Source organism: Cynocephalus volans, chromosome 9, assembly GCF_027409185.1.
Source record: "Cynocephalus volans isolate mCynVol1 chromosome 9, mCynVol1.pri, whole genome shotgun sequence".
Classification (NCBI taxonomy): Eukaryota; Metazoa; Chordata; class Mammalia; order Dermoptera; family Cynocephalidae; genus Cynocephalus; species Cynocephalus volans.
In genome coordinates this window covers 123967621-123994974 of record NC_084468.1, presented here as the reverse complement: position 1 = coordinate 123994974, position 27354 = coordinate 123967621, and the positions used below count along the sequence as shown (strand labels likewise).

The window sequence follows — 27354 nt, the reverse complement described above, 5'->3', positions numbered from 1 at the left end:
GAGAGAGGTCCGGTTGCCTTCTCCTTGCCTTGGGTCCCTGGGCAGGCCCCAAGGTGCTGGTGTGGTGTGCCTGGTTGTGGGAGGAGGGGTCCAGTCCCCTTCTCCATGCCTTGGATCCCCGGGCTGGCCTCGAGGCACTGGCACAGTTTGCCCGGAAGTGGGAGTGAGGTCTGGTCCCCAGATCCAAGCCTCCGGTTCCCAGGCAGGCCCCAAGGCGCTGGTGGTGTGCCTGGGCCAGAACTAATTTTTTGTCCTTTGCTTCTAACACGGGGGAACTTCCTGTGGGAACCAGTACTTGAGTGTGTGGTTGTTTAAATTGCTACTTTGCTGCTGTTTCCCTAGGGAAGGCTTTTTGTGCAGCTTAGGGTTTAATGGTTGACCTTATAGGTACTTCCGGCTCTCCAGAGACCCAGTGGATCTGTGTTCTGTAGAATCTCTGTTCTGGGCCTGAGTTTTTTCATCAAACTGCACGCCATGCAATTCTGCATTCCTGACCAGTCTCCTCTGAGTGGTCCTGTGCTAACTGGGGGGCAGGTCAGCTGTCCTTGCTGTGTCCCAGTGTCCCCCTGGTGGGCCTGTCTTCCCCACTGCCTGTGCTGCAAACACTTCCCATGGGACAGGCCCTGCGCTGGTCCCTTGAGATGACTCACTGGCCTCTGAGTGGCTCCCTTTCTTTAGTTGTTTTGGCTCCTCGCTCCTGTGTGGGTCCACATGAACCCTATTAGCAGTCTTGCTGTCCTGGGGGCCACCAAGGCCCTCTTCTCTCCTGATGCCTCTAAGCAACTCCATCTGAAGGGCACAGCTGTGACTTCTGCCAGCTCCTGCTCCATGCGCTCAGCAGCTCCAGCCTTAAAGCAGCCACAGCCTGAAATGCTCAGAGCAGCTTTTTCTTTCTCTCATTGTAGTTTCTCCTGCCTTCATGAACTCCGTAGGTCTCTCCTCTTCTTCCCCTGAGCTCCAGTGGCCCCGGCTTGGCTGATGTTACATTTTTATAGTTGTAAATTTGGTTGATTTGTGGAAGAGAGTGATGCCAGGAACCGTCTATTCCGCCATCTTGATTGGATCTCTCATTGTGGTTTTAAATTGCATTTCTCTGGTGATTAATGATGAATATTTTTTCATGTGCCTGTTGGCCGTTTATGTGTCTTTTGAGAAATGTCTGTTCAGGTCCTTTGCTTATTTTTTAATTGTGTTGTTTTTTTGCTGTTGAGTCATTTTATTTCCTTATATATTCTGGATATTAGCCCCTTGCCTGATGCAAAGTTGGCAAATCTTTCTCCTATTTTGTAGGTTGTCTCTTCACTTTGTTAATAGTGTCCCTTGCTGTGCAGAAGCTTTTTAGTTTGTAGTCCTGTCTATGTATTTTTGCTTTAGTTGCCTGTGCTTTTGTAATTTTGCTCAAAAAAGCACTGCCCACTCCCATTTTGTGTAGCGTTTTCCCTATTTTCTTCTAGTAGTTTTCATAGTTTCACGTCTTAAATTTAAGTGTTGATCCATTTTGAGCTGATTCTTGTGTATGTTGAGAGATAGAGATCTAGTTTCAGTCCTCTGTGTGTGGATATCCAGTTTTCCCAGCACCGTTTATTGAAGAGACTGTCCTTCCCATGTTGTGTATTTTTGGCATCTTTGTTAAAAATCAGTTGGCTGTAAGTGCATCGGTATATTTTGGGGCTCTTTATTCTATTCCATTGGTCAATTTGTATGTTTTTTTGCCAGTACCATGCTGTTTTGGTTAATATAACTTTATATTTTTGTTTTGTTTTTACTTCTACAGTATTTTTATTTTTTATTTTTTATTAAAACACGATTGTACATATCTGTGGGGTACAGAGTTGAATATCAATACTTGCATGCAATATATGATGCTTGTATTAGTCCGTTTGTGTTGCTGTAACAGAAATACCTGAGACTGGGTAATTTATAAGGAAAAGAGGTTTATTTGGCTACGATTCTGGGACAACTGCATCTGGCACAGGCTTCAGGCTGCATCTATTCATGGCGGAAAAACAGCAGGCAGCCGGCAGGTACAAGCAGATCACATGGCGAAAGGAAGCAAGAGAGAGGAAGCAGGAGGTGCCAGGGTCCTATAAACAATAAGCTCTCGTGGGAACTAATAGAGCGAGAACTCACTCATTAATCCCCGCTCCCCCAGGAAAAGCATTAATCCATTCATGAAGGGTCTGCCCCCATGACTCAACAGTTTCCAACACTGCCACATTGGAGATCAAATTTTCACATGAGTTTTGGAGGGGACAACACATCCAAACTCCATCAATGCTAAAATCAATGTAATTGGCATATTCAGTGTTACACAATGTAATAATTTTTTATGGCCCTTTACTAAATTCTTGCTTACCCCTCCTCCCCTTCCCTCTTTCCCACCTCCGGTAACCTGAGTTCTGTTGTCTCTTTTTGAAAGTTCAGTGTATTATTGTGATTGTTTTATCTTTCTTTCTTTTTTTAAACATTTATTATTATTATTATTATTATTATTTTAGCTCCCATTTATGAGTAGGACATGCAGTATTTCTCTTTCTGTGTCTGGCTTATTTTACTTAACATAATTTTCTCTAAATTAATCCATATTTCTGTGAATGGCAGAATTTCATTCTTTTTTTGTGGCAGAGTAGTATTCCATTGAGAATATATGCCACATTTTCCTTATCCAGTCGTCCATCATTGGACATTTAGGTTGGTTCCAACTTTTGGATATTGTAAATAGAGCTGTGATAAACATGGGAATGCAGGTGTCCCTTCAACATGATTTCCATTCCTTTGGGTATACACCCAGCAGTGGGATTGCTGGATCGTATGGCAGTTTTATCTGTAGTTGTTTGAGGAGCCTCCATACTGTTTTCCATAATGGCTGCACTAATTTACAGTTCCACCACCAAGTGTAGTAGGGTTTCCCTTACTCTGCCTCCTCACTAGCATTTGTTATTCTCTGTCTTTTTGATAGTAGCCAGTCTAACTGGAATGAGATGATATCTCGATATGGTTTTGATTTGCATTTTCCTGATGCTGAGTGATGTGAGCATTTTTTCATATATTTTGAAATCAGGAAGTATGATGCCTCCAACTTTGTTTCTTTGTTGTTTTTCAAAATTGCTTTCACTATATAGGGTCTTCGTGGTTACATACAAATTTTAAGATCATTTTTTCTATTGCTGTAAAGAATGTCATTGGTATTTTGATAGAGATTTTGTTGAATGTGTAGATTGCTTTGGGTAATTGGACATTTTCATAATGTTAAATCTTTCGACCCATGAACGTGGGATATCTTTCCATTTACTTGTGTCCTCTTCAATTTTTTTCAGCAGTGTTTTATAGCTTTCTTTGTAGAGGTCTTTCACCTCCTTCATTAAATTTCCTCCAAGGTATTTCATTGTTTTTGTGGCTATTGTGAATGGGATCACTTTCTTGATTTCTTCTTCAGCTTGTTGGAATGTACAGGAAGGCTGTTGATTTCTGTGTGTTGATTTTGTATCCTGCCACTTTACTGAATTCATTTATAAATTATACTAATTTTTTGATGGAGTTGTTAGGGTTTTCTACACATAGGATCATGTTATCTGGAAATTAGGATAGTTTGACTTCCTCATTTCTGATTTGAATGCCCTTTATTGCTCTCTTTTGCCTTATTGCACAAGCTAGAAATTCTAGTACTCTGTTGAATAGGAGGGGAGAAAGTGAGCATCCTTGTCTTGTTCCACATCTTAGAAGAAAAGCCTCCAATTTTTGTCCATTCTGTATGATATTAGCTGTAGGTTTGTTGTATATAGCCTTTATTGTATTGAGATACTTTCCTTCTACACCTAATTTGTTGAGTGTTTTTATTATGAAGTGGTGGATTTTATCAAATACTCCTTCTGCATCTGTTGAAATGATCATATGATATGATTTTTTCCCTTCATTCTGTTGCTGTGATGTATCACATTTATAGATCTGCATGTGTTGAATCATCCTTGTATCCCTGGGATGAATCCCACTAGATCATGCTATATGATCATTTTGATAGGTAGCTGGATTCTGTTTGCTAGTATTTTGTTGGGAATTTTCATATCTGTGATCATAAGGGATATTGGTCTGTAGTTTTCTTTTTTTGTTGTATCTTTTTCCAGTTTTGGTATGAGAGTAATGCTGGCCTCGTAGAATGAGTTTGGAAATATTCCCTCCTCTTCAGTTTTTTGGAAGAGTTTGAGAAGAATTGATATTTGTTCTTCTTTGAATGTTTGGTAGAATTGGGAAGTAAAGTCATCTGGTCCTGGGATTTTTGTTTTTTGGGAGACTTTACTGCTTCAATCTCATTACTCATTATTGGTCTGTTTATGTTTTCTAGTTCTTCATGATTCAACTTTGGTAAGTTCTGCATGTCCAGGAATTTATCCATTTCTTCTAGGTTTTCCAGTTTATTCACATATGGTTGTTCTTAGTAGTCTCTTATGATCCTTTTTATTTCTGTGTATTTTTCTTTATTTCTTTTTCATTTCTAGTTTTATTTATTTGAGTCTTCCCTTTTTCTTCTTCAGTACAGCTGGAGATTTATTGATTTTATCTGTTTGAAAAACCAACTTTGTTTTATCAGTCTTTTGTTTTTTTAATCTCTAATTCATTTATTTCTGTTCTCATCTTTGTTATTTATCTCCTTCTACTGATTTGGGGTTTGGTTTGTTCTTGTTTTTCCAGCTCCTTGAGATGTTAACATAAGGTTGTTTATTTGGAGTCTTCTTTTTTGATGTAGGCATTTATTGCTATGAACTTCCCTCTTAGAACTGGTATGTTGTGTTTTAATTTTCATTTGTCTCCAGAAATTTTTTCATTTCCTTCTTGATTTCTTCCTTGACCCATTCACTGTTTGGGAGCATATTTTTTAATTCCATGTATTTGTATGGTTTCTAGTGGTTGGATAAAGTAATTGATTTGATTTCAATTTTTAAAAATATGTTTAGACTTGTTTTGTATCCTAACATATGGTCTGTTCTAGAGGATGTTCCATATGTTGCTGAGAAGAATATGTATTCTGCAGCTGTTGGATGAAATGTTCTATAAATGTCTGTTAGGTCAAGGTGACCTAACAAAAAAGTAGAGATTAAATCTGATGTTTCCTGGTTAATTTTCTGTCTGGATGATCTGTCCTTCACTGAAAGTACAGTATTAAAATCCCAAACTATCACTGTGTTCGAGTCAATCTGTCCCATTATTTGCAATAGTAATTGCTTTATGTAACTGAGTGCTCGGGAGTTAGGTGCGTATATGTTTAGAATTGTTATATCCTCTTGTTGAATTGATCCCTTTCTTGTTACGTAGTGACCTTCCTTATCTTTTTTTACTTTCCTTGGCTCAAAGTCTATTTTATCTGATATAAGTATAGTTATTCCTGCCCTTATTGGTTTTTATTTGCATGAAATATTTTTTTCCATCACTTCACTTTAGCCAGCATGTCTTTATTGGTTGAGTTTCTCATAGCAGCATATTGTTGGTTCTTGTTTTATAATACAGTCTGCCACTCTGTCTCTTTTAACTGGGACATTTAATCTGTTTACATTTAGAGTTATTACTGATATGTAGGGACTTGTTACTGCCATTTTGCTAATTTTTTTCTGGTTGTTTGTGGATCCATTTTTCCTTTTTTCTGATCTTACTGTCTTCCTTTGTGGTTGAGTGGTTTTACATTTTGCTTTCTTGCTATTTATTTTTAATATGTCTAAGTTTTTGTGTTATGGTTCCATGAGGCTTACAAAATCATGTTATAGTTATAACAAATAATTTTAGACTAATAACATAACTAAGGAAAAAAAAACCAACTCTAGGTTTTGGCATCATTTGCCCTCCATTTTTGACAGTTTGTTTCAAGATGCATCTTTTAATATTGCCTTTCTCTTATGTGGTTATTGTATATGTTAGTGTCTTGTTAGGTTTGTCCTTTAATCTTCATACTAAGGATGTAAGTGGTTTATTCACCACCTTTACACCATTGGAGTATTCTGAGGTTGTCTGTGAACTTACATTACTAATGAGTTATGTACCTTCAGATGTTTTCTTGCTGCTCCTTAGCATTGTCTTCTTTCAGATTGAAGAATTGTCTTTAGCGTTTCTTGTAATGCAGGTCTGATGTTGATGAATTCCTTTAGCTTTTGTTAGTCTGGGAAAGACTGTATTTCTCCTTCATATTTGAAAGTTTAATTTTGCTGGATATGGAATTCTTGGCTGACCGTCTTTTTCCCTCAGCTCTCTGAATATATCATCCCATTCTCTTCTGGCCTTTAGGGTTTCTACTGACAAATCCACTGAGAGATGTACTGGGGCTCTGTTGAATGTAATGTGTTTGTTTTCTCCCACTGCTTTCAGTATTCTTTGTCTTTAGTTTTTGATAATTTGATTATGATGTCCCTTGGGTTGTTCCTCCTTGGTTTGAATTTGATTGGCAACTTCTGAGCTTCCTATACCTGAATGCTGTCATCTTTCTCCATTCTTGGGAAATTTCCAGCCATTATTTTCTTGAATATGCTTTCTACATCTTTCTTTTTTTCTCTTCTTCGGGTATTTTCTCTTCTTCGCCAGTTATATGGAGATTATTTCACTTGAGGGAGTTCCATATTTGCTGTATTTGTTTCATTTTTTCTTTTTTGTTCCTTTGGGTAATTTTATGTGTTTTATCTTCAAGCTCACTGATTCTTTTCTCTGTTTAAGTCTGCTGTTGGAGCTTTCTATTGAGTTTTCAATTCAGATAATATATTTTTTATTTGTTTTTTAAATTCAGTTTCTTTGTCAAGTTTCTCATTCTGCTCTTGAATTATTTTCCAGATATCATTTAATCTTCTCTCTGTATTTTCTTGTGACTCCCAGAACATCCTTAAGAGGGTTATTCTGAATTCTCTGTCTGACATTTCATAAATCCACTGTTCTTCTTCATCCATTGCTGGTGCTTTGTTTTTGTTTATTTCATTTGGTGATAACATATTTCTGTGTTCCTTCTCAATCTTTGTTTCTTTATGTTGATGCCTAGGCATTTGGGGAGACGTCTATTTGCTGCTGATTCTCTATGGAGGGCTTTTGGTGAGGATCATTAATCATTTCAGGGTCTGGGCTGTGTGGAAATCCCTACCCGGCATTGGATCTTTCCGGCCTCTGGGCAGCTCTCCTCTCCAGTTGGTTGCAGCCATCTGTTCTTAAGTGCACCTCAGGGAATCCTGTTAGTGGTCTTTATGGCCTGTGGGCTTGTATGGTGCACTCCAAAGTGCTCCTCTCCCCTGCAAACTCCAAGCAGGTTTATGCAAAGTGTGCCACAGCTTTTTCTGGGTTTGATCAGTGTGTAACAGCTAGTCCCCATCTCCATACTGGGCTGGCTCAGAACAATAGGCACCATCCCTACACCTCTCACCATTGCCTCTCATGCCCTTGTGAGCCTCTCCTCCTCCCCCAGCTCCAGCAGTTCCAGGTTGGCAGTCTTTGCTTTTTAATAGTTGTAATTTGGTTACTTGTGGGGAGGTGAGACCCTGGAAATTGTCTATTCCACTGTCCTCATGACATCACTCCAATTTATATTATTTTACTGTATAATAAAACAGTTTAGAGCAAGCCTGAGATGTGCAAAATATAGATAGAACCACATGTGTAAAAGAATTGACTTTATCATTAAAATATTCTTTTGAAAGGTATAATAAACAGATCATTTGAATATTTTTAAAGTAATCCTCATTATTACAAGACAATTTTCTTTATAGCTGCTGTAAAAATATTCTTATTGTCTCAATATTTTACTGTCATATTTTGAAATATTTCATATATTGAACATTGAGTAATATCTGCCTGATAAGTGTTTTCCTCAAAGCTTTAATGAGTTAGGTTTTTTCCTATTAAATTGATATATCTAACCCATTTTGTATCTGATATAAAATGGAACTTTCCACAATGCCGTTTTTTTTCCCCAGTAAGTTATTATGGAATCAGAAATCGTGAAGAGTATAACTCAGAACCACAGCTTTATTTTTTTAACCAGCATAAACCAAAAGCCTGTTTTCTCTACTTCTTTAGCCCTTTAATAGCTGCATAATCTTACCCCACCGAGTCACCACCCTGACACATTAAACTGTAATCACCTAGGTAGGGTAAAAGTACAGTTCTAGTTGGCCTATTGCATGTGATGAAATAAATTTTGTTTTATCTCTTTGAGGAAATATCCCAAGTAAATTAATTGTTATTGTTGTTTAGGTGTTTTCTAAAGCTTTTTCAGTACACATACCTGGCCATTGGTCTTAACTCCCTTTAAATTTTTAAAAGGATTTTGGGGATCATTATCTACTATGAATTTCCACATTTAGGTGGAGCTGGGTGAAGACAGTTTCTTCTGGAGCAGAGTTTTAAACAGTCATTGTTTCAGCTGTGACTTTCTTATTAATAATATTTACAGCCATTTACTTGAATATATATTCTTACTACATTTTGTTTCACAAAACATTTTGTGTACCTTTGAAAATATCTTAAATCCATCTTCCAGCCTTTTATTCTTCTTATGTATATTTGTCAGTGAACTAAAATAGTTCACTGACAAATATATAGTATAGTATATACTGTATATATATAGTATATATAGTATATATATAGTATATATATTGTATAGTATAACCTTGAGAAAAAATAACTTTGTTTTGTATAATGCCATATAATACCTTCATTATTTTATATTGTTCCAAAAGTTTAATTTATGTACAAACACAAATTCTGAAAGGATGAGAATTAAGGAAAGAAAAACTCTCAAACCATAAATATGCTACTTCCTTTTCCTTGCTCTCTCCTAAGTTTTTTGGAGGTACTTATGTGCCAGAAATTCTGAAAAGTCTTTGTAACACCATCTCAGCAATTCATTAGTTATAAAAATATTGTGATGAATAGTTAGTGCTTACTACTACAATGAAAATATCATATAACCATTAACTATGACATTGAGATTAAGTTCTAAGTCATAAAATAAAATTGTGAATAGAATTGTTAGTAGTGTTTTTTGTCAGATGCTTCTTTGATAAGTAGGGTAATTCTAAAAATGTTATCATACCAAAAGATAAACACATCAATTTATATACACATTTTTGATCAGGTACATGAAGTAAAACAACATATATAAGATAGCATTTGATTGTTAGAACATGTATAATAAAGAGTAAGAAATGTATTATTTTCTACTATCTACTAATTACATGTTATAGTAAAATAAACATTTTCATAATTCTTTTTTCTAGATGAAAGAAGCAGATGAGAGCACAGGATCTGGAGATGGTCCTATAAAGTCAGTACGCAAAAGAAAAGTACGAAAGGACTAAACTATACTATGGTATTTTTAATTCCTGCGAGAGAGATTTGGCATTCTAAAATTGGTGTGCCAGAACTGAACTTAAATCAGTCTGTACATCCTGTTTCTAATATCTATCAACATTATTCTTTCAGACACTTATTTTAGTCTGTCTTTTCGAAGGGAAAAAAAGTAACTTGGAAGTTATCTGGTCTTTGAATTCCAAATAAAAGTGGCATGTTACATGTCAGATTTCAGAGATAAATATCATTAGAAGTTACACAGTTTTAGTTGTTTGGAGATAGTTTTGGATTGTGCAGTGCAAAAGAATGTGTAGCAGTTTCACTGCTATTGGATAAATCAGTTATTGGCATTTCTGCTTAAATGGCTATGCTACAATATAACTGGTAGTTCTATAATAAAAATTAGTGTGTTCTGTTGTACAGAGCTAAATGCAATAAAGTTTCTGTATGGTTGTTTGACTTTATCAACAATTGAAAGTGTTGTATGTGACCCACATTTACCAAGCTTGTGCCAAATTATAGTTATGGTTAGTTGCTCACTTAAATTATGGATTTCTTTAAAGAGGTGCTTTGTTGACATGCTTTGAGAAGTTAACGAAACAGAATTGTCTAAGTGTCATTCATAGAATCACTGGATAATATTGAAGCATACATTTTACATTTGAATACAAAAAGAATAGGTTTAACCCAAAACAAAATGTTGTACAGATTTTTTTCAAGCTTTTATAGTAGTTTTATGCCAGAGTAGCTTACCCCATTCACAAAATTATTTATTCATACATTGCCCTTGAAAATAAAATTTAAATACTTTTTCTTCTTTAAACTATACCCTCTTTTAACAGGTAGATTATTGAGGAGGCTTTAAGTGATTTTTTTAATTTAAGAAAATTCTAATGGCTGATATCAATTCATCATGCTTTGTATTTTTATCTTGCTTTTTTCCCTGACAAATTCAAATCTGTTTTAAGTCTGTTAATCTGTTGTCTCATCTAGCTTCAAAGCTGCCTCAGAGGTAGGTAGGAGTAATATTGCTGCTCTTTTTAAAGCAGTTACCAAAAGTCACTGAACTACATTTTAATGGAGATCTGTTGTTCCACTTAGAATATCTTATTTAAGAACCTTTTATGTTTGGGTAACAGGCTAGACCCTTGGGAAAGTGATCTAAATCTTTGAGACCGCAGAACTACTTTAATACTAAGTATCTAGAGAACTTTATACCAGTTGGATAAGATTTTGGATTCCTTCATGGGCATACACACTGCATCCTTGGGCAAGCCCCAACTAAGTTCCCTTACAGCTCCCTCCCCAGTAGGTACATATAGAACATAATTATATATAAGGAAAATAAGTCTCCAGTTTCTCCTTTTACTAAAAGAAGCGAAACATAGCCAATAATACTATTCCCTCCTTATTGCAAAGAGTGAAATTAAAAATGAAAATAAGTGCTTTACTCCATTGCTGTGTTCTGAACTTTTATAAATTGGTGGTGTAAAATCTTAATATATACATTTAACCGTACTTTGTATTTATTTAATACTAACTGAACATAATACATCTTATGAGGACTCCCTCTCTTTCTTTGCATTTGGAATGTCCAAATGAACTAGACATACTGAATAATTCTAGATGAGAATATTTCTGAGAGGAAACCACTACTTTGGGAGATAAGTCCTTTTTTAATTTTATGAAAACATTCTTGTCTGACATGTGTCTTGTATGTGAGCATTTTTTCTAAAGATCGATTAAAACTTTCTTTCCTTTCTTGGTGCAGATTCATTTTAACTTTAATGTTTGGTTAAACTCCCTGGGCTTGCAGTGGTAAAATTTAAGCAACCAATTCTACCAAGTCACTGCTAATTCCTGTGCATGTACCCCTCTGTAGGTGTACCATGACTGATAGGTTTAATCAAAACTTAGTCTTCTAACTTCATTATTTAAAAATGACTTAAAGTTTATCCTTTTCTCTAATAAAGAAGAAAAATAAGTAAATTTTGTTTTTCTTTTAGTTGGACTTTGTAGAGGCTTTTTAACTTGACCAGGCTAAAAAAACTTCCCTTCTTTCGAATATTTTTTCAGATAGCCTTGCTTCCATGGATCATTTCTCTAGGAAGACATCATGTTACTAGAATTAGTAGTCTTTTTGAAGTGTTCACATTTGGAGGAGACACATGGTGGAACTGCTTACATGTTAAAATGAGACACTAGCAATGAATTTAATGTACCTAAACATTTAGAATTCTAGTCCAAAAATGGTGTTGTATTCAGTGAAAACTGTTCAGAATAGTTAATACATAATTATACTCTGGGCATCTATGAGCAGTTTTTTGATTCTCTTTTCAGTTGTAGCTATAAGTTTTAACTTTAGCAGGATTTAGAGTTGAAATATCAGATGGCTAAAATGAAATATCTACTTAAATCTTTTATATAAATGACTTATTAAAACATAATGGCATTTTTACACAAATTTCAATAATTTCTTCCACAAGTATATAGCTGCCATGCATTTCCACAGTGTGACAGCTGGTGAGTTTAGGAAGTAAAATTATCCCTCATCTGACAGGTCAGATGAGGCAGGTTGATGGGAAAGAAAAAGCATGGAAGAGTAAGGGTAGTTTTAGAGAAAGTAGGCAACAGGATAACTGAAACATGATTTTTTAATTCCTGACAGTATCTTTTCACATATATTGTGTTTGTTAAATGAATACAATACACATTCCTTGTAAAATCAGGAGTTATTTTCAAGTTTTAATAACTCAGACTGAACACTTGAAAAGCCATCTATAAACAATGTATACAATTTTAAAACAAGATAAATACATTACACAATTCATTATAATGTATTACTTCAGCTTCTGTCATCACTCAACACCCTGCTCCATTATAAGGTAAAGTCCTAAAACCAATGTAAAGTCCTTCTTATAGTAAATTTATCTTTTAAATACCATTAATCTCTGATTTAAATTAAATGAACTATAGCTGGTTTTCTGGTTAGAGTAGCTAATAGACAGTTAAGTCATTCTCTTCCAATTCTTAAACAGCCTTCCATGTAATCACATTCTCTGTTATTTCATGATTTACAAGTGGTCTTAACAACTAAAGTAATCTCTGGTGTTTGCTGGTAAATTTTGGTTATATCAGCATTGAAAATATCTTATGACAACCACCAGAGGGTGTTAACTCAAGACAGGGAAAAATAATTATTAGGCAAAGGCTTTACATTCTGAAGAATTAAGATCAATTTTGCTTTGCGTTGAACACAAAATTAATTTTAGATTCTATAATTCACCTGTCATTTTTCTTTTAGAAAAGGGTCTAGATCAGAGGGAAGAGTAATAGACAGGAATAGAGTTGTGACATTAACTGGTTGGAACTAAATACACGATTTTGGTTAGTTTTCTACAAAAGGCTTTCAAGTACAATTCCAAAATCCAAAAATCTCTGAAAAGTGAGGTTTTTTTCCCCATCATTTTAGCACCAAAACTCATTTGGCAGCCAAATTTGACCTCCCTGGCAGGTTTTTATGTAGTCTTTCTTTATCTCACTTAGCATTAATACTCATATATTTTGCTGCAGAAATGCTAGTGTATTTGATTGCAGGTGCTGCCCCAAACCATATTGGTATATGAGTCACAATACTTTATAAAATCTGAAAAATTCCAAATCCTGAAACATTTTGCCCTACTAGTTCCAAATAAGGGACTATGATCTATAGTACCTTTCTATAAGTAAAGTCCAAAGGAATATAAAGAGGAAAAATTTCGGATGGACTAGCAGTGTCAATATTGAGGGAAGTCTTACTGGGAACCCTGGGGAAAGGGTATCTTAGTCTGTTTGGGCTACTGTAACAAAATATCATAGACTGGGTGGCATATAAACAGAAATTTATTTCTCACAGTTGTGCAAGCTAGAAGTCTGAGATTAGGGTGCCAGCATAGTCAGGTTCTGGTAAGGACCCTCTTCTGAGATGCAGACTGCTGTGGTCATCTTGCTGTGTCCACATGTGGCAGAAAGAGAACAAGAGAATGATAGGGTCTCTTTAATAAGGGCACTAATCCTGTTCATGAGGACTCTACCCTCATGACCTAATTATCTCCCATAGGTCCGACCTCCTAACATCACAATGGGGGTTAGGACTTTAGCATGTGAGTTTTGGGAGAATACATTCAATCCATGACAAGGACTATACTGTTGTATCATTCCCCCAGCATATAGCGATAGGAAATGTTAAAGGAAAAATTATTCTGACACTTATAAAAATGGAAAGGAAGATTTTATTCAGGACTATTGTGATAGGTGTTAAGACTGCTGAAATAAGGGAGAGAAATTGGGCTTAACTCCTAATACAGCAAAGACAGCTGGGTGGTTTCTGAAAATCAGCAAAGTGAGGGAGATGGTGGATAGATTACTAAGTGGAGGCATCAGGGGTTGGGGGAGTGCTTGCTGAAAGCAGGCCAGGGTGATATTGTGGGGGATGAGGGATTTGATCAGTTGTGGAAGGCGATCAGATACCCAGTGTAGGGAATTCTCTCTAAACTGCTTTAGCAGGATTCTTTCTAACACTGGACTAGTCAGGCCAAAGACAGGGCCCAAGAACAAGGCCTAATCAAAAAGAAAACTCAGTGGAGCCTGTCTAAAAGTTGGTCAAGTCTTTGAAGCTGGACACAGTCCCTGTGTACACTGTTTACCATCCATATTTCTAATAGAGAAATTGATATCTTGAAGTGAGGTATTGCCATAACAAAAACAAAATGTATAGCATTGGCTTAACATTCACATGACAAGCAGGTGGGGCATATATTTCAGGCAACAGTTTCTCACCTACTCAACTGATAACTCTATGGGTAGCAGTTGGGAAAAGACAGAACATTAAATGAATTGGCTGTTCCTTGATGCTCTTAGCAAGGTATCACAAAAAGAACTTATCAGTTTCCAAGCAGAGATGGAAAGGAATAAAGTTCAGATACCAACAACCTCACAAGATTAGACAAGCCAATTTTTCTAAAACCTGAATAGCAGGAAAAGGTTCAAAATTATTTTATTTTTGAAGTGTAGGAGGTGGAGGGGAAGCCTGTTAAGACTTCCTTGCCAATTGTTATGCCAAAGGAACCCAGCCCTGCAGCAAAACTCAGGGTATAGCATTCCCAGTACAGTGTTATTTTCAGTTGGTCCCAAGATAGCCTCCATTAAACAGGAGCAGGACCCTGTAAGGAAAGAAAGCATACTTTGAGAATTTGGTCTATAAAAGAGTTTGGTTATGTTCCTGGCATACAGAACTGGAAGTATATAGATAAAAAGGCTTGAGTTTTTAAGGGAATTGTACTGCCAAAGAATTGTGAGCTTGACCTTAAAATGAAGGATATCAAGCTCACACCAGGAGGATGTGGACTGTTTTCACAACCCCCACGGAGGGAACACTCCCTACCTCTACTTCTGATGAAGCCATGGAGGAAAATTGATAAGGAATTACTTTTCAGAAGAACAAGGGAGATCTCGCCAGAGATCAGGATGAGAGTTTAATCAAGGAACTTCTCTGCTATTAGGAACAAAATCTTCACAAGGTCTCCCAGGAGCATTCCAAGATTGCTTTGAATGTGTTTCCGTTTATTCCATTTTCCAAATTGAGAGTTTGTATTTCGCTATCCTGTCCCCCCTACAACTTTTTAAATGGGCAGGGGCAAGAGTGAGAGCAAACAATTTGCCTATCAGTTTAAAGGTTGTTAGACTATTAGAAGCCATATCTACACTGATGGACTGTAATAGAAATCCTGGATTTTGAGCTGAACCAGTAACTGGATGACGGGTTGAGCATGTTCTATGAGAGGGGAGAAGGTTGTGCAGATACTTAGTTGCAAAAGAAGAGGGCTGTGGCTGGGGCTGCTAGTGGCCACCAAAATTCATCTGCTTCCATAGTAATACATTAGTCCCCACTTTTCCACAGGGACATGTTCCGCCAGTGGATGCTTGAAACTTCAGATAGTACCAAACACTATATATACTATGCGCAAATTTTTTTCCTTCTTGACAATTTCATGGATACAAGATTCATTCTGATTTAAGAGGTTTTCAAGAGTAATTTTGAACTTCTTCCTTTTTCAAAAGTAATCTTTTGCACTGATTTTAGCACATAATTACATATCAAAGTAAAATTTGATAAAAATTAAAAAGATTCATTCGTACTGTAGATCTTAGCAACCTCGGCATATGATTTTTTTTTTTTTTTTTTTTGTCAAGAACTTTAACCTTTTCGTTTAAAGGAAGCACTTTACAGCTTATCTTTGGCATATCTAAACTGCCAGCATCACTACTCTTGCACTTGGGGCCATTATGACATAAATTACAGGTTATTTGAACACAGCGCTGCGAAACTCGGATGGTTTTATCTAATAACCTAGTCGGCTACTAAGTGACTAAGGGGTGGTACTGTCTACAGCACAAATATGGTAGACAAACGGAGGATTCATGTCCCAGGCAGGACAATGCAGGACGGTGCAAGATTTCATCACACTTTTCAGAATGGCATGCAATTTAAAACTTATGAATTATTTCTGGAATTTTCCATGTAATATTTTCAGACAGTGGTTGACCACAGGTAACTAAAACCTTGGAAAGCAAAACCTTGGATAAGAGGGAACTACTGTACAGTTGTAGCTGGAATATGGCTTCACAACCGGGGAATAATTTCTCAGCTGCTCTTACATATAGATCTAACTAAGTCTCCACGCTACTGGAACGTGAGAATACAGAAGCCATTTCCAGGCCTGGTTCATAAAACCTTGCATAGGTGTACTCCTATGCTTTCTGCCAGTTAGAATGGTGATAACTAGAGTGACTTGGAAGCTGTGACTAAAAACAGTAGACGCCATCCTCAACCAAAGTCTCTGAATATTTGTGTGGGACAAAGCCTGCTAGCCTGTAATGCTGACCTCAGGAACCATTGGTTGGGAGAGAAACGTCTGTATTACTATATTCTTTATTGCCGGGTCTCTTGTTAACAGTAGCTTAGCCTACCCTAAAAAATATAACGTCCTTTCCCCTGGATATCTTGGGTTCCTTTCTTTGAATGCTTTGCTTTTATTTTTTTAAATTAATGTGTAATATTTGTATTAATAAAAATATTATTCCCCTAAACATTCAGTAACAACATTTAAGACATACTATTTATCCTGTGGCACTGAACAGCCCTTGGATACACTGCTACTCCTACATACCCCATTTACTTAGGCAACTATATCAAAACACAGAAATTTTCTGAAACAGCTTTTTATTAAACAACAAAGCAGAATTGCAACACAACTTTAAATATCTATAAATTAGGTCACAAAAGGGATGCAAAATGTTTGCAGTACAACTAGTATATATTCATACAGATAACTTCATTCATCAAATCTTACACCAATACATAAGATTATTCCATGATTAAAAGTCCAAATCTAATAACCATAAGCTATAACAGTGGATCTCTTTTCCTATTATAATATTTTAACATTACTTCTGATATTGATTCCCTTACCAAATAGAATCTATAAACTAAATTATTTAAATCTGTTAAAGGATGACTAAAATTCTACAAACCAATAGTCAAGTTTACAGAAAAACCTGGGAGAACAAATGAGATAAAATACTGAGGGAGATTATAAATTACTATTATGTTAAACTCTCCCATTTTATTCATGATTCGGATACTAATCCACTCAAGCAATTTTGTAAAAAACGTTGATCTGCTGAGTAAAAAACCTTGAGACCAAACTCTCTGTAACTGTTCTCTTAAAAGATGTGGCTTACATAAGGTTAGTCAAACAATCCATTTTCATGTAGTTAATCCATTTGAAAGGTGCTTCAAAAACTTTGTGTAAAAAATGATATTAAAAGATAATATTAATCTTTCTGTGACCTTGCATTCTCCAAAAGATCTACTCTGTGTCAGAGATAAGACAAACCTGGAGTGAAAATGTTTGGAGTTGGTTCCTGTTGTTTATCATGTACTTTTCCATTCTATTCCTATTTTTCCTCAAGATTTTCTATTTTAAACACACACATGACCAGAACTCATATCTTTTCAGATACTAAGTGGGTTATTTTGTGCAAAATCAAGTTTTTAACAAAAAGTCTTCCCAGTTTGGCAATTCCATTTCAAAGAAAAAATTTTCCTTTTTGTAGCTTCCTTCTGTTTTCAATTGTTAAAGAGAAACCAGCAATCCTATCTTATTACTGAATATCACAAATGACAAGCTCTAGCTGAGAAAGTAGCTTATTTTCATTAAGTTTCAACAATTAAAGTTCAGGTTACTCTCGTAGGTGATTAACTATTAAAATTACTTTCATAAATGTGAAACCAATTGTTTCCTTAAAGGAAGGGAAATGGGAAGGAAGAAGCCAATGGAGAAGAGGCACACAATGGTGGACAGAGTACATAAAGCTGTGCATTCAATACTGATTTTGGTCACTTTTTCACAACATGGTGATTATTTTCTTGTATATTTTACTAAACCTATATTAAAAGACAGTGCTAAACCTATAAATAAAAGCAAATTCGTTAAAACATTCATTTTCAAGTTTCATAAATATATGCAATTCTAATTATAAAGTTCCTACAGTACATCTGCACATTTTCATAGACTAATATACAAACTTATGGAAGTCTCCTGTTAATGCTGTTAATTTTGCCTAGATCTGACATTATCTTCATAAATATTCAATGAAGCCACAAACAAAAGTACTGTAACTTTTGGAATCTATCCAAGTTTTACAGAAATGATCAGCAGCAATTCCATAAAGGGATATCAATCCCTTACTTTCTTTTGCTTTTTGTGTCAGTTGTTTGAAAAACACTAGAAGCTGACATGAGGTTTTCTATATATTGTCCAAGAACTTGGTTTTCTGATTTTAGCTTCAGATTTTCTTCCTTAACTGCATCAACTCTTGCAGAGAGATCTATGTAAAAATATAAAAATGCCCATTATCAATAAAATGATGGCAAAGACTCTGTATTAGGAAAAGCTTAAGACTCATTATTAAAAGAGATACCACAATCCTTAAATTTTCTGTTTTTAAATTCCTATTACTTTAGAGAAGGTAAGCAAAGTAAACTGAGTGCAAGTCAGTAGACAATAATTCCTAGGTTTAACATTAGACTAAATGTTATTCTTTGTAAACAGCATTTATGTTGAATAGTTAACTTTTAAAATATTTATTTAAAAAAGAAAACAGACTTTGTTTTTAAAACGTGAATTCTGACTCATGTCTTACCAATGTAAAACTATAATGTCTTTACTAGAAATGTTTAAGTAAGTTAATACAACAGAATTTATATATCTGGATATAGACAGTCACTTTCCAAGCAACTGACCATTTAGTATTTTTATATTAGCATGAAATTCAAAAGATGTAGTTCCTGGTGATCAAATAAAAAAATACCTCCATTCATTCACTTAACAAATATGTATTGGGTTCCCTCTGAGAGCCAGGCATTGTTCTAGAAGTAACAATAAACTAAAAAGACACATGGGCACATATGCATTAAGAGGGTACGAAGTGGGGGTCAGAAGCAAACATTAAATAAATATATTGTATGTCACACTGAGATTGGTTGGTCTGGAGAAAAAGCAAGAAGGATAAGGATCATAGGAAGCACAAGGAAGTTGCTCTTTTCAGGGTTAGTTATTTTGATAAAGGAATTTGACCAGAGACCTAAAGGAAGTAAGGGAATGAGACATATAGATATGCAACTAAGGGAAGAAGACTCAAGCAGAGAAGAACAGCAGCTAATGACCCTGAGTAGAACCATGCTTGGCATGTTGAAAGAACAGCATGGAGGTCAGGGTCTGAGGTGGAATGTAGGAAGCAGAGTGTGACACTTCTCTGAAAAGTAGCAGGGAAGTCACAGACATTGGCTTTTATTAATTCTGTAAAATGGGAAGCCACTGGAGGGTTCTGAAGGACAAGATATGCTTACTCTGGTGCCCCCAAAATAACAACCTCTTAATTTCATTACAAACCAAAAGTGTTTCAGTGGTAGTATTCATTTTATGAAAGAATACTAAATGAAAAAGATCAATTCCCTTTTAATCTCTGAGGCTAACACATTGTTTTCACTTTAAAATAAGCTTTATTAAAGTGGACTCAGTAACACATTGTGGGTTCTTAAAGGGGGCTCTCATACTAAATGGTGTTATGTTAGACCATAAGACATAAGCATGAGAATACTATTTGACTTTCCTGTTGAAGCATATCTGTTCTATAAAACCACCAGACAAAGCTACAGGCAGGAGGGGGAAAAAAAAAAAGAATATTGAAAAAGTATATACTGAAATGGACTTTGGAGTTTACACTTTTTAAACTATACACCCTAACAAACAAAATTTAGCAACATAAATGATTATAATTTCAGTTAATTGGATGTCATTCAAGAAAACTAAAAAATCTAAACTAACCTTCAAGTGTGTGTTGAAGTTCCAACACTTGATTAATAAGTCGTGTTTTTTCCTCCAGTTCCACCTGATTTTCAGCATCAACTGCTATAATAAAAAGGTTGAAATTTACTATTAACAGTAGGTACCACATATGTAGTATAGTGCTTAAAAATCTGAAAAATGGTTCATATTATTTTACTTATAAAGAGCCCTTTGAAGTAAAAAGTTATATCCCCACACTGCAGATGACAACACTAAGGTGAAGATAAAAATGACTTGCCAACATCTCAGTTAAGGAATGAAAGCTGCCTTAGATCCTTTCTAAAATTAGATGGGATATCAATAAGTAAATTAGCCAAGATCCAAGCCTTCTAAATATTGTTTCTCTGCTATTCCCATTGCTTAATAAAGCAAAAGCATCCACAAAAACAGGAACATACAAAACAGAAAATGAAAAACATACCGTCCATGTCAGCATTCATCATCTTGGGTAACAAACTTTTGAACCTTGGATACAAAATCCTTGATGAATGGTCTGCAAAAAGAAAATGTTAGTAACATAGACACATATAAATTTTTTTTTTTAAAGCAGATGTTTCTTATTGCAAAGGGCATAAAGAAATATGATTTTTAAGAATGAATATGCTAATAAAAATTTTTTTAAAAAAGATGAGTTAGTCACATTATGTGACCCAGCAGAAGCCTATTCATATGCTTTACTGTTTCTAAGAATAAAATAAATTCCCAATGGGTAAATAAGCAAAGAATACAATCAATACAAACAGTTTACAAAGAGAAGTATTAAGTAAACAAGATAAAATGTTGAGCTTCTTGCTAATCAAAGAAATACATAAAATTAATTACCACTACATTTATTAAGTTAGTTTTAAAGGTAATAATCAATGCTAGCAAAGAGTTATAGGAAACAAATATACAGGTATTAGACCCAAATTTTAAATATGTAATTTTTTTGGAAAGCAGTACCATAATAAACAAGATTCATTCGTATTTTACTCTTGGAAATTTAGCCTATGGACAATTACAAAGAAGGAAAATGTTACACAATCATCCCTCAGTATCTTCGGGGATTGGTTCCAGGACCTTCTGCAGACACCAAAATCTGCTCAAGTCCTTGATATCAAATGGTGTAGTGTTTGCATATAACCTATGCACATTCCTTGGTATTCTTTAAATTATCTCTAGATTACCTACAATACCTAATATGATGCAAATGCTATGTAACTAGTTGTTATACTGTATTGTTTAAGGAATAATACAAGGGAAAAAAGTACATGTTTCAGTACAGGTGCAACTTTTTTTTTTTTTTTTTTTTTTTTTTTTTTTAAATATTTTGACCCATCACTGGTTCATTGGTTGACCCCACAGATGCAGAACCCATGGGTAGGGAGGGCCAACCCTAAATATAAAAATCTTCACTTCACCCTTATTTACAACCTAGTAAATCAGAAACAACTGTCCATTCAGGGTCTGGTAAATTACAGTTGTAATTTCTAATGGAGTAACTACTAAAATAATTATAATGACTATAATAACATGGAAGAATGTTTACAAAATTGTATATTCATTGTTGTAAATTATGTAAAATATATGTAAATATGGTTAAAGAGAACACAGCAAAATGAAAAAAGCTCATATTAAGAATGTTGGTAACCCTTTTTCAAAATATTCTTCATTATTTAAGTATTATTTTACATATACTTAATTTTTTATACATAAAATTCAAAATACAAAATATCTGATATACTGATATGGAATAAAGGAAAAATGTCCACTTGTCACCTCTGGTTATGGTTAAATCAAAATCAACTAATCATGATGTAGATAAGTAAATAAATAAATATTAACATTTTATTATTTCAATCAAAGTCTCCAAAATATTGGAGCACAAAATTCCTATGAAATATGTTCTGCTCCATTGCTAACAATCATTTCACATTCAAGGTGCTCAATATGCATTAAATAATGCTAGTAAATTACTACTGAAAACAGATTTGTTAACCGATCTAATCTACAACACCAAAGCAACCTAAACCTATCTTATCCATATTGTTATTCTTTCAACAAGTATTTATTGAACCCCTACTATACCCAAGGCATTGTTATGCCTACATTTACTTACAAGTGGAACATAGACCTATTGAACAAGGAGCTCTACATACTAGAACTAGAATCACTGTCGAGAGATATCAGTGTATTGTATATTTCCTCACAACTTCAGTTAATATAATTCATGTTACACTTCAGATACTAGCATGAACATGGAAATAGAATACCCATTGTACATATGTGTAAACTACTTCTCAAGTAAGACACTCATTAGTCTAAAAAAAAAGATATGAAGCATCCCTTACACAACCTTACACATTATTAAATAATTAACTGCAAATGGTATACAGTTAACTTAATAATGCTTAATAAACCTACTCCAAGTCATCTAGCATCTTTCTACTTATCTAAGCAACACTTAAAGCTGCTTTCCCCCACCTCTTTTTCACATGGTTTTAATTCTCAGGTTCTCTGCGCTTCAGAGAAAGTATATATTAGTACACCTATGTACATCCGGACAGATTGATACTAAAATTTTTTTCAGAAATTCTTTTAAAGTTATTCAACTTACTGTAGCATTCGAAGACTACACTTCAAAAATTATTCCTCTCCATTCAATCAACACCTCTTTAAAATTGGAGAGGGAAAGTGTTAGCAGTGAAAACTTGATAGGACACCTCCCTGAAAAAAGAGCACATTTCTAACAAGGTGCCAGTCACCCTCACTTTTCACATCATTTCAACCACTGATCTGGCTAAAGCAGGTCTGGGAGAGATGACAGAGGCAACAGCCAACAGCAAAAGTAAGTGATCAAAAGCGGACTGTGATTTGGTTATTGGCTTGATAACTAATAAAAAGTACTTCAAATTTCTAATATGCAGTATTTTTAAGAATACAGCTAAAACATAATTTTCACAAGAGCTGAGAAGAGTTTACAACATATACAAGCCAAAACAACAAATAATCACCAAATCAATATACCTGATTTTGAAATCAGATGTAGTACACATATGGGATATTCTTCTTTTGTTTGTGTTTCAGTCTAAAATTAAAATTAAATTCTACAAAAACACAAGTGTTCCAAACCAACCAATGCAGTAGGCAAAGAAAAAGTCAGTTTCTAAAATGTTAGCCAGATATAACCCAAACCAAAGAAAACCTATGCATGGCTTATCAACAGTTTGACTTCATCTGAAAAAGTGAAAAGGAAAAAAAGCAGAAAAACAGGATGCCCAGGGCTTATTAGAGAAAAAAATTACTCTAAAAAAACACATTCAAGATTGAGGTGGGGGCAGGAGCACAAAAGCAGTGCCACAAAGACACTGCTATAGAATATACCACACAACCCCAGACAGCACTGTTTACATCACAGTCCATGTAAGATCACACCCGGAGGGTTGTACAATGCAAAACCTGCCCAACTGTATGTGGCAGCCCTGTGCAAAAGGACATTACTCTTTAAGAAAGTGGACTAGAGCATTACCCACTGACTCTCCACAATGGCAAAAAAAAAAAGTAGCAATTTTCTTTTATTGTGATGTGGTTAAATAAACCACCTCAAAAAGCTACTATTATATATATTTAAAGTCTTTCATTAGATTTAGAATTATAAACTGATTTATTTTACATATGGGATCAAAAGGTTTGTTGAACAGTTTATGTCAAAGTATTTTAGCTGTGGATTTTATTGTCTTTCAAAACAGGATCCATCGTCAAACTGCACAATGTCTACATTAGCACAGTATTACATCACAATAGGTACTTAATACAGTTTTTCAACTATCATGAAAATCAACTGCAATGTATATTGAGAAGTTAAAATTTTAAAAAATCCTTTTTTATCTATAGTTGCTATCATATCAATCCAATTCCATGTCAAATGTGCTCTAAAGAATTCATTTTCAACTCCTGCTCCTACGCATAAATGCAAATCTGACATGAAAAGAGAGAGAATCCAGACCAAAGCATCCCAAGTGTGGGAACACTGAAATGAATTCGGGATGCTAAGGCTGGTCTATCCTAAATCTGCCTCAGCTCCAAAATGAGTATGGTTTCCTGAAATTCTACACCTCTGATCCAGAACTTTTCTCAAAAATCACAGTAAATTTTGGTGCCTATCCATATCTAGCCTGTCAGTGAAAAAGAATCTAGAATTACATTTGATGGTTTAAGTCCAGGAAGCAGAAAGTATGAAGAGAATAAGGATCAAAAAGTATAGCAAACATTAGGACAAGATCCATTAAATAATCTTTTCCATGCCCACATATCTGTAACCAAAGACTATCATCTTACCAAATATATCTCTATTTTATAATACCTCACATAGTAACCCAACATCCCTTTACAAGAGGCAGTTTAGCACAGTGATTAAGAACATGAATTTAAGATTACCTGGATTACCTGCTATTTATATGTTCTGGAACCCTAGGCAAGTTAACATCTCAGCCTCAGTTTCCTAACCCGTAAAATGGGGATAATAATAATATGTACCTCATCGGTTTGTTGTGAAAATGTAGTGAGTTGATAACATATGTGCTTGCAACAGTACCTAGAACAAACATAGCAGGTATTCAATAAGTGTTAACTATTATCTTCTCTACCTTTTAGCTCTAACTCAGTCCACAAAAAGAATTTTAGACAAATTATTTGGTCCAGATACTTCATTTCACTAAGAAACCAAGGCCAAAGAAGAGAACAGCTTACTCAGATCACAGTAATAGTTACCGACAGAGCCAAGACTGCAGCCAATGTCCCAATCTGCTTTATTTCACCATCTCACCACAGCTATGCTCACATCTGAGACCTAAGATCTGAGACTTTTTCCTACAGTCTGTCCAACCTCAACCGCACAACTCTCCAGCATCTAAAATTAATTTTCATTATTTGTCATCCACTTCCTAGAGAGCTAGTAAGATGCTAAAATAACGTCTTTGTGCATTAACGTGCTAAACAGTTTACATGCTAATATTATTTCATCAATCAACAGAAGAAAACTGCAACTTACAGATGTGGACACTAAATCTGAGAAAGGCTAGGTAATCTTACCTCAGGCTTCACAACCAATATCTGTACCAAGAATTTGAACCCAGTCTAAAGTCATAGGCCCTTTTTTATCCATTATACAATGAAAGAAACTTTAATATGGCTCTAATCTAAATTTGCCAAACATTTTGCAAACCCTAATGTCAAACTCTTTTGGTATTCTACTAACTAAACAACTTAAGATAAATTTCATTCCCTTCGAACTGCATCAACTTCAACATGGTTTGTTTGTTCGGATCTGTTCAAGTTCTGCTTTGACTCGTTCTGGTTAGATAAATCGTTTCAAATTCCACGAAATCAATAAATTGGTAAATGAGGATTTAAACGAGAGCTAGATCCCCAGAGTGGCTAGCTACACTGAACTTAATCAATAAAAAGCACAGGCACAAAATATACAGGGATAGCCTTGGGTCCTCAGATATAGATACCTTGTTGGAAACACCTGAAATAGCATCTGTCCTTAATATTGTTACGTAATACTCAGAGGCTGATACATTGTATGACAAGTCCTGCAGTTCAGGAATGTAAATCTTACTCCCCAAACGTTCCGGAGCTGCGTTCAGCGCCTGCGAAGATGTTAAAGCCCTTATTTTACAGCTCACTGGCCTCCTCCCCACCTCAACGTCCTCTCCCATCACCCTGGCTCTTCCGGAGTAGCCACAGGCAAGTCTAGGCGTGTCAGGTCCCGTCCCACCCAAAGCCCCTCTGGCAGTCCCATTCTAGAGTAGGAGCCTGGACAGGGGCCCCCAACCCACGAGCAGCAGGGAGAAAGCGGCAGGATGTCTGCGTCAGGAACCTCTGGGCCCGGTAATGAAGTCGAGAAAAAGAGGCTGCGCAGGAGTTCTGCAGGGAGCCAGGCCTCCGCCGCCCACCACACGCCCAGGCCCGAGGCCGCTCTTCCCAGGCCGGGGTGCGCCGGCACGCGCCCAACCCGCCCCGCCCTCCAGGTCCTCGGCGGTAACAGAGGCCGCAACTCCAGTCTCCCGGAGCCAGGGCCTTAGCTGCCCGGGACGGCCCTCACCTTCCGCTTGAGGAGGAGCCGGGAAGGGGAGGGACTGGGAGGACGCCTCACGCTCGGACACTTGGATCCACTGACACCGGCAGCTCAGCGCAGCCTCCGCCTACAGAGCGTGCGCCGAGAAAGCAGTCCCGCCCCGTCCCTTCTCGTCACCCACCAATCCCAACTCAAGAATGCACGCCTGCGCATTAGCTGTCCGCCGCCCCAGGCGTCCTATCTCAAAGCACCGGGATCCGCCTTTGCCATAACAAAAGGGCATTGACATCCAATCAGGATTGAGGTCATGGTGGGCGGGTCCGAGAAGAGCAACAGCCAATGACAGTACGGGAGCGAAGCTAAGCGTGTGAAAGCCAGTCCTAGCGGAGCAGCTCTTCAGTCTCATCAGGAACCTGAAAATTGGGGTTTTAAATCCAGTATGGAAAATCGTGACTGTTGTCAAGAACGAGATTGGTATAACCAAATGCCGGGCGAGGGAGAAATCATTCAAATTCAATAAAAGGTCTTTGTGGATAGAACAGAGAAAGCAAGCCAATGCAATATCGTAGTTCCTCAATTCTAAAAGCAGAATTTTTCGTATTTTTTTACTTCCAAAATCGGGAAGCTGATAAAACGTACCGCTAGTGGAATATTCCTCTCCATATCCACCCCCCCCCCCCCACACACACACTATTACTAAATCTATAGTGCATCTGACCATTTAATAATTCAAAATTGAGAAAATACCTTCATAGTACTTTGGTATAGCTCTTTCGCTGATCTTATTCTATTTGATGCTCACAGCAACACACAGAAAGAAACAGAAGCTTAAGAGTAAAACATTTCTTGTTCAAGGTCATAATGTGGCATGAAATGCTGTGTGCCAGACTTTTCAGGTGTAATGTGACGTTCATGACACTGTTCACAGTAACGGAGCACTTTACACTGCTTCTTTTTAATATTCGTTGACTACAAGGTAGACATCCACAGCAAAACATTATTGTTTTAGCTTTGGCACAATCTCCTGAGCTGTAGGGGTGAGCCTTATGTCTACCTGTTTCTTGTCTTTATTCTGGCATGGTTTGCTGACACATAGCCTTAATCCTTTTAAGGGCTACATTAAAAATCTTCCATTTGGGGGCCGGGGCCGACCCGGGGCGCACACGGGAGAGTGCGGCGCTGGGAGCGCAGTAGCGCCCCCGCCGCGGGTTCGGATCCTATATAGGGTTGGCCGGTGCGCTCACTGGCTGAGCGCGGTGCCGACCGGTCACAAAACAGAAAAAAAAAATCTTTCATTTGGTGTTTCAGAACTATACATTAAAAACAATTACATTGCATAATGTTGAATATACTAATTATCCTGATTTGAGCATCAGACTGCACACAGGTAACGGTATTCAACTCTGTAGCCCACAGATATGCATAATCAACCATGTTACAATAAAAAATATGTATATATAAAAGAACTATACATTTGGATGGGACTACAATACACAATTTGAGGAAATTTACTGCAATGCAATGCAGGAGGCT

The 27354-nt window shown here is 36.2% G+C and overlaps 2 protein-coding genes across 4 annotated transcripts in view; one reads left to right on the top strand and one right to left on the bottom strand.

Moving 5' to 3' along the window:
- Window positions 1-9317, top strand: part of CLGN (calmegin) — a 37698-nt gene extending 28381 nt beyond the window's left edge. The window contains exon 14 of the mRNA XM_063108452.1: window positions 9237-9317. Coding sequence (XP_062964522.1) covers window positions 9237-9317 — 81 coding nt within the window. The remainder of the gene's footprint in view (window positions 1-9236) is intronic.
- A 7310-nt stretch (window positions 9318-16627) lies between these two features.
- Window positions 16628-25957, bottom strand: SCOC (short coiled-coil protein). Of its 3 annotated transcripts, XM_063108093.1 has the most exons (5): window positions 25849-25957; window positions 22357-22412; window positions 20182-20253; window positions 19740-19823; window positions 16628-18240 (listed from the first exon to the last, which is right to left on the bottom strand). In XM_063108093.1, the coding sequence occupies exons 3-5, from the start codon at window positions 20201-20203 to the stop codon at window positions 18098-18100; spliced, it is 249 nt and encodes an 82-aa protein (XP_062964163.1). In that variant the 5' UTR covers window positions 20204-20253; window positions 22357-22412; window positions 25849-25957; the 3' UTR covers window positions 16628-18097. The 3 variants fall into 3 exon arrangements, with proteins under 3 accessions (XP_062964163.1, XP_062964166.1, XP_062964165.1); XM_063108096.1 differs by lacking the exons at window positions 22357-22412; window positions 25849-25957 and adding an exon at window positions 25583-25841; XM_063108095.1 differs by lacking the exon at window positions 25849-25957 and having other exon boundaries at window positions 22357-22427.
- Window positions 25958-27354: the final 1397 nt, after the last annotated feature.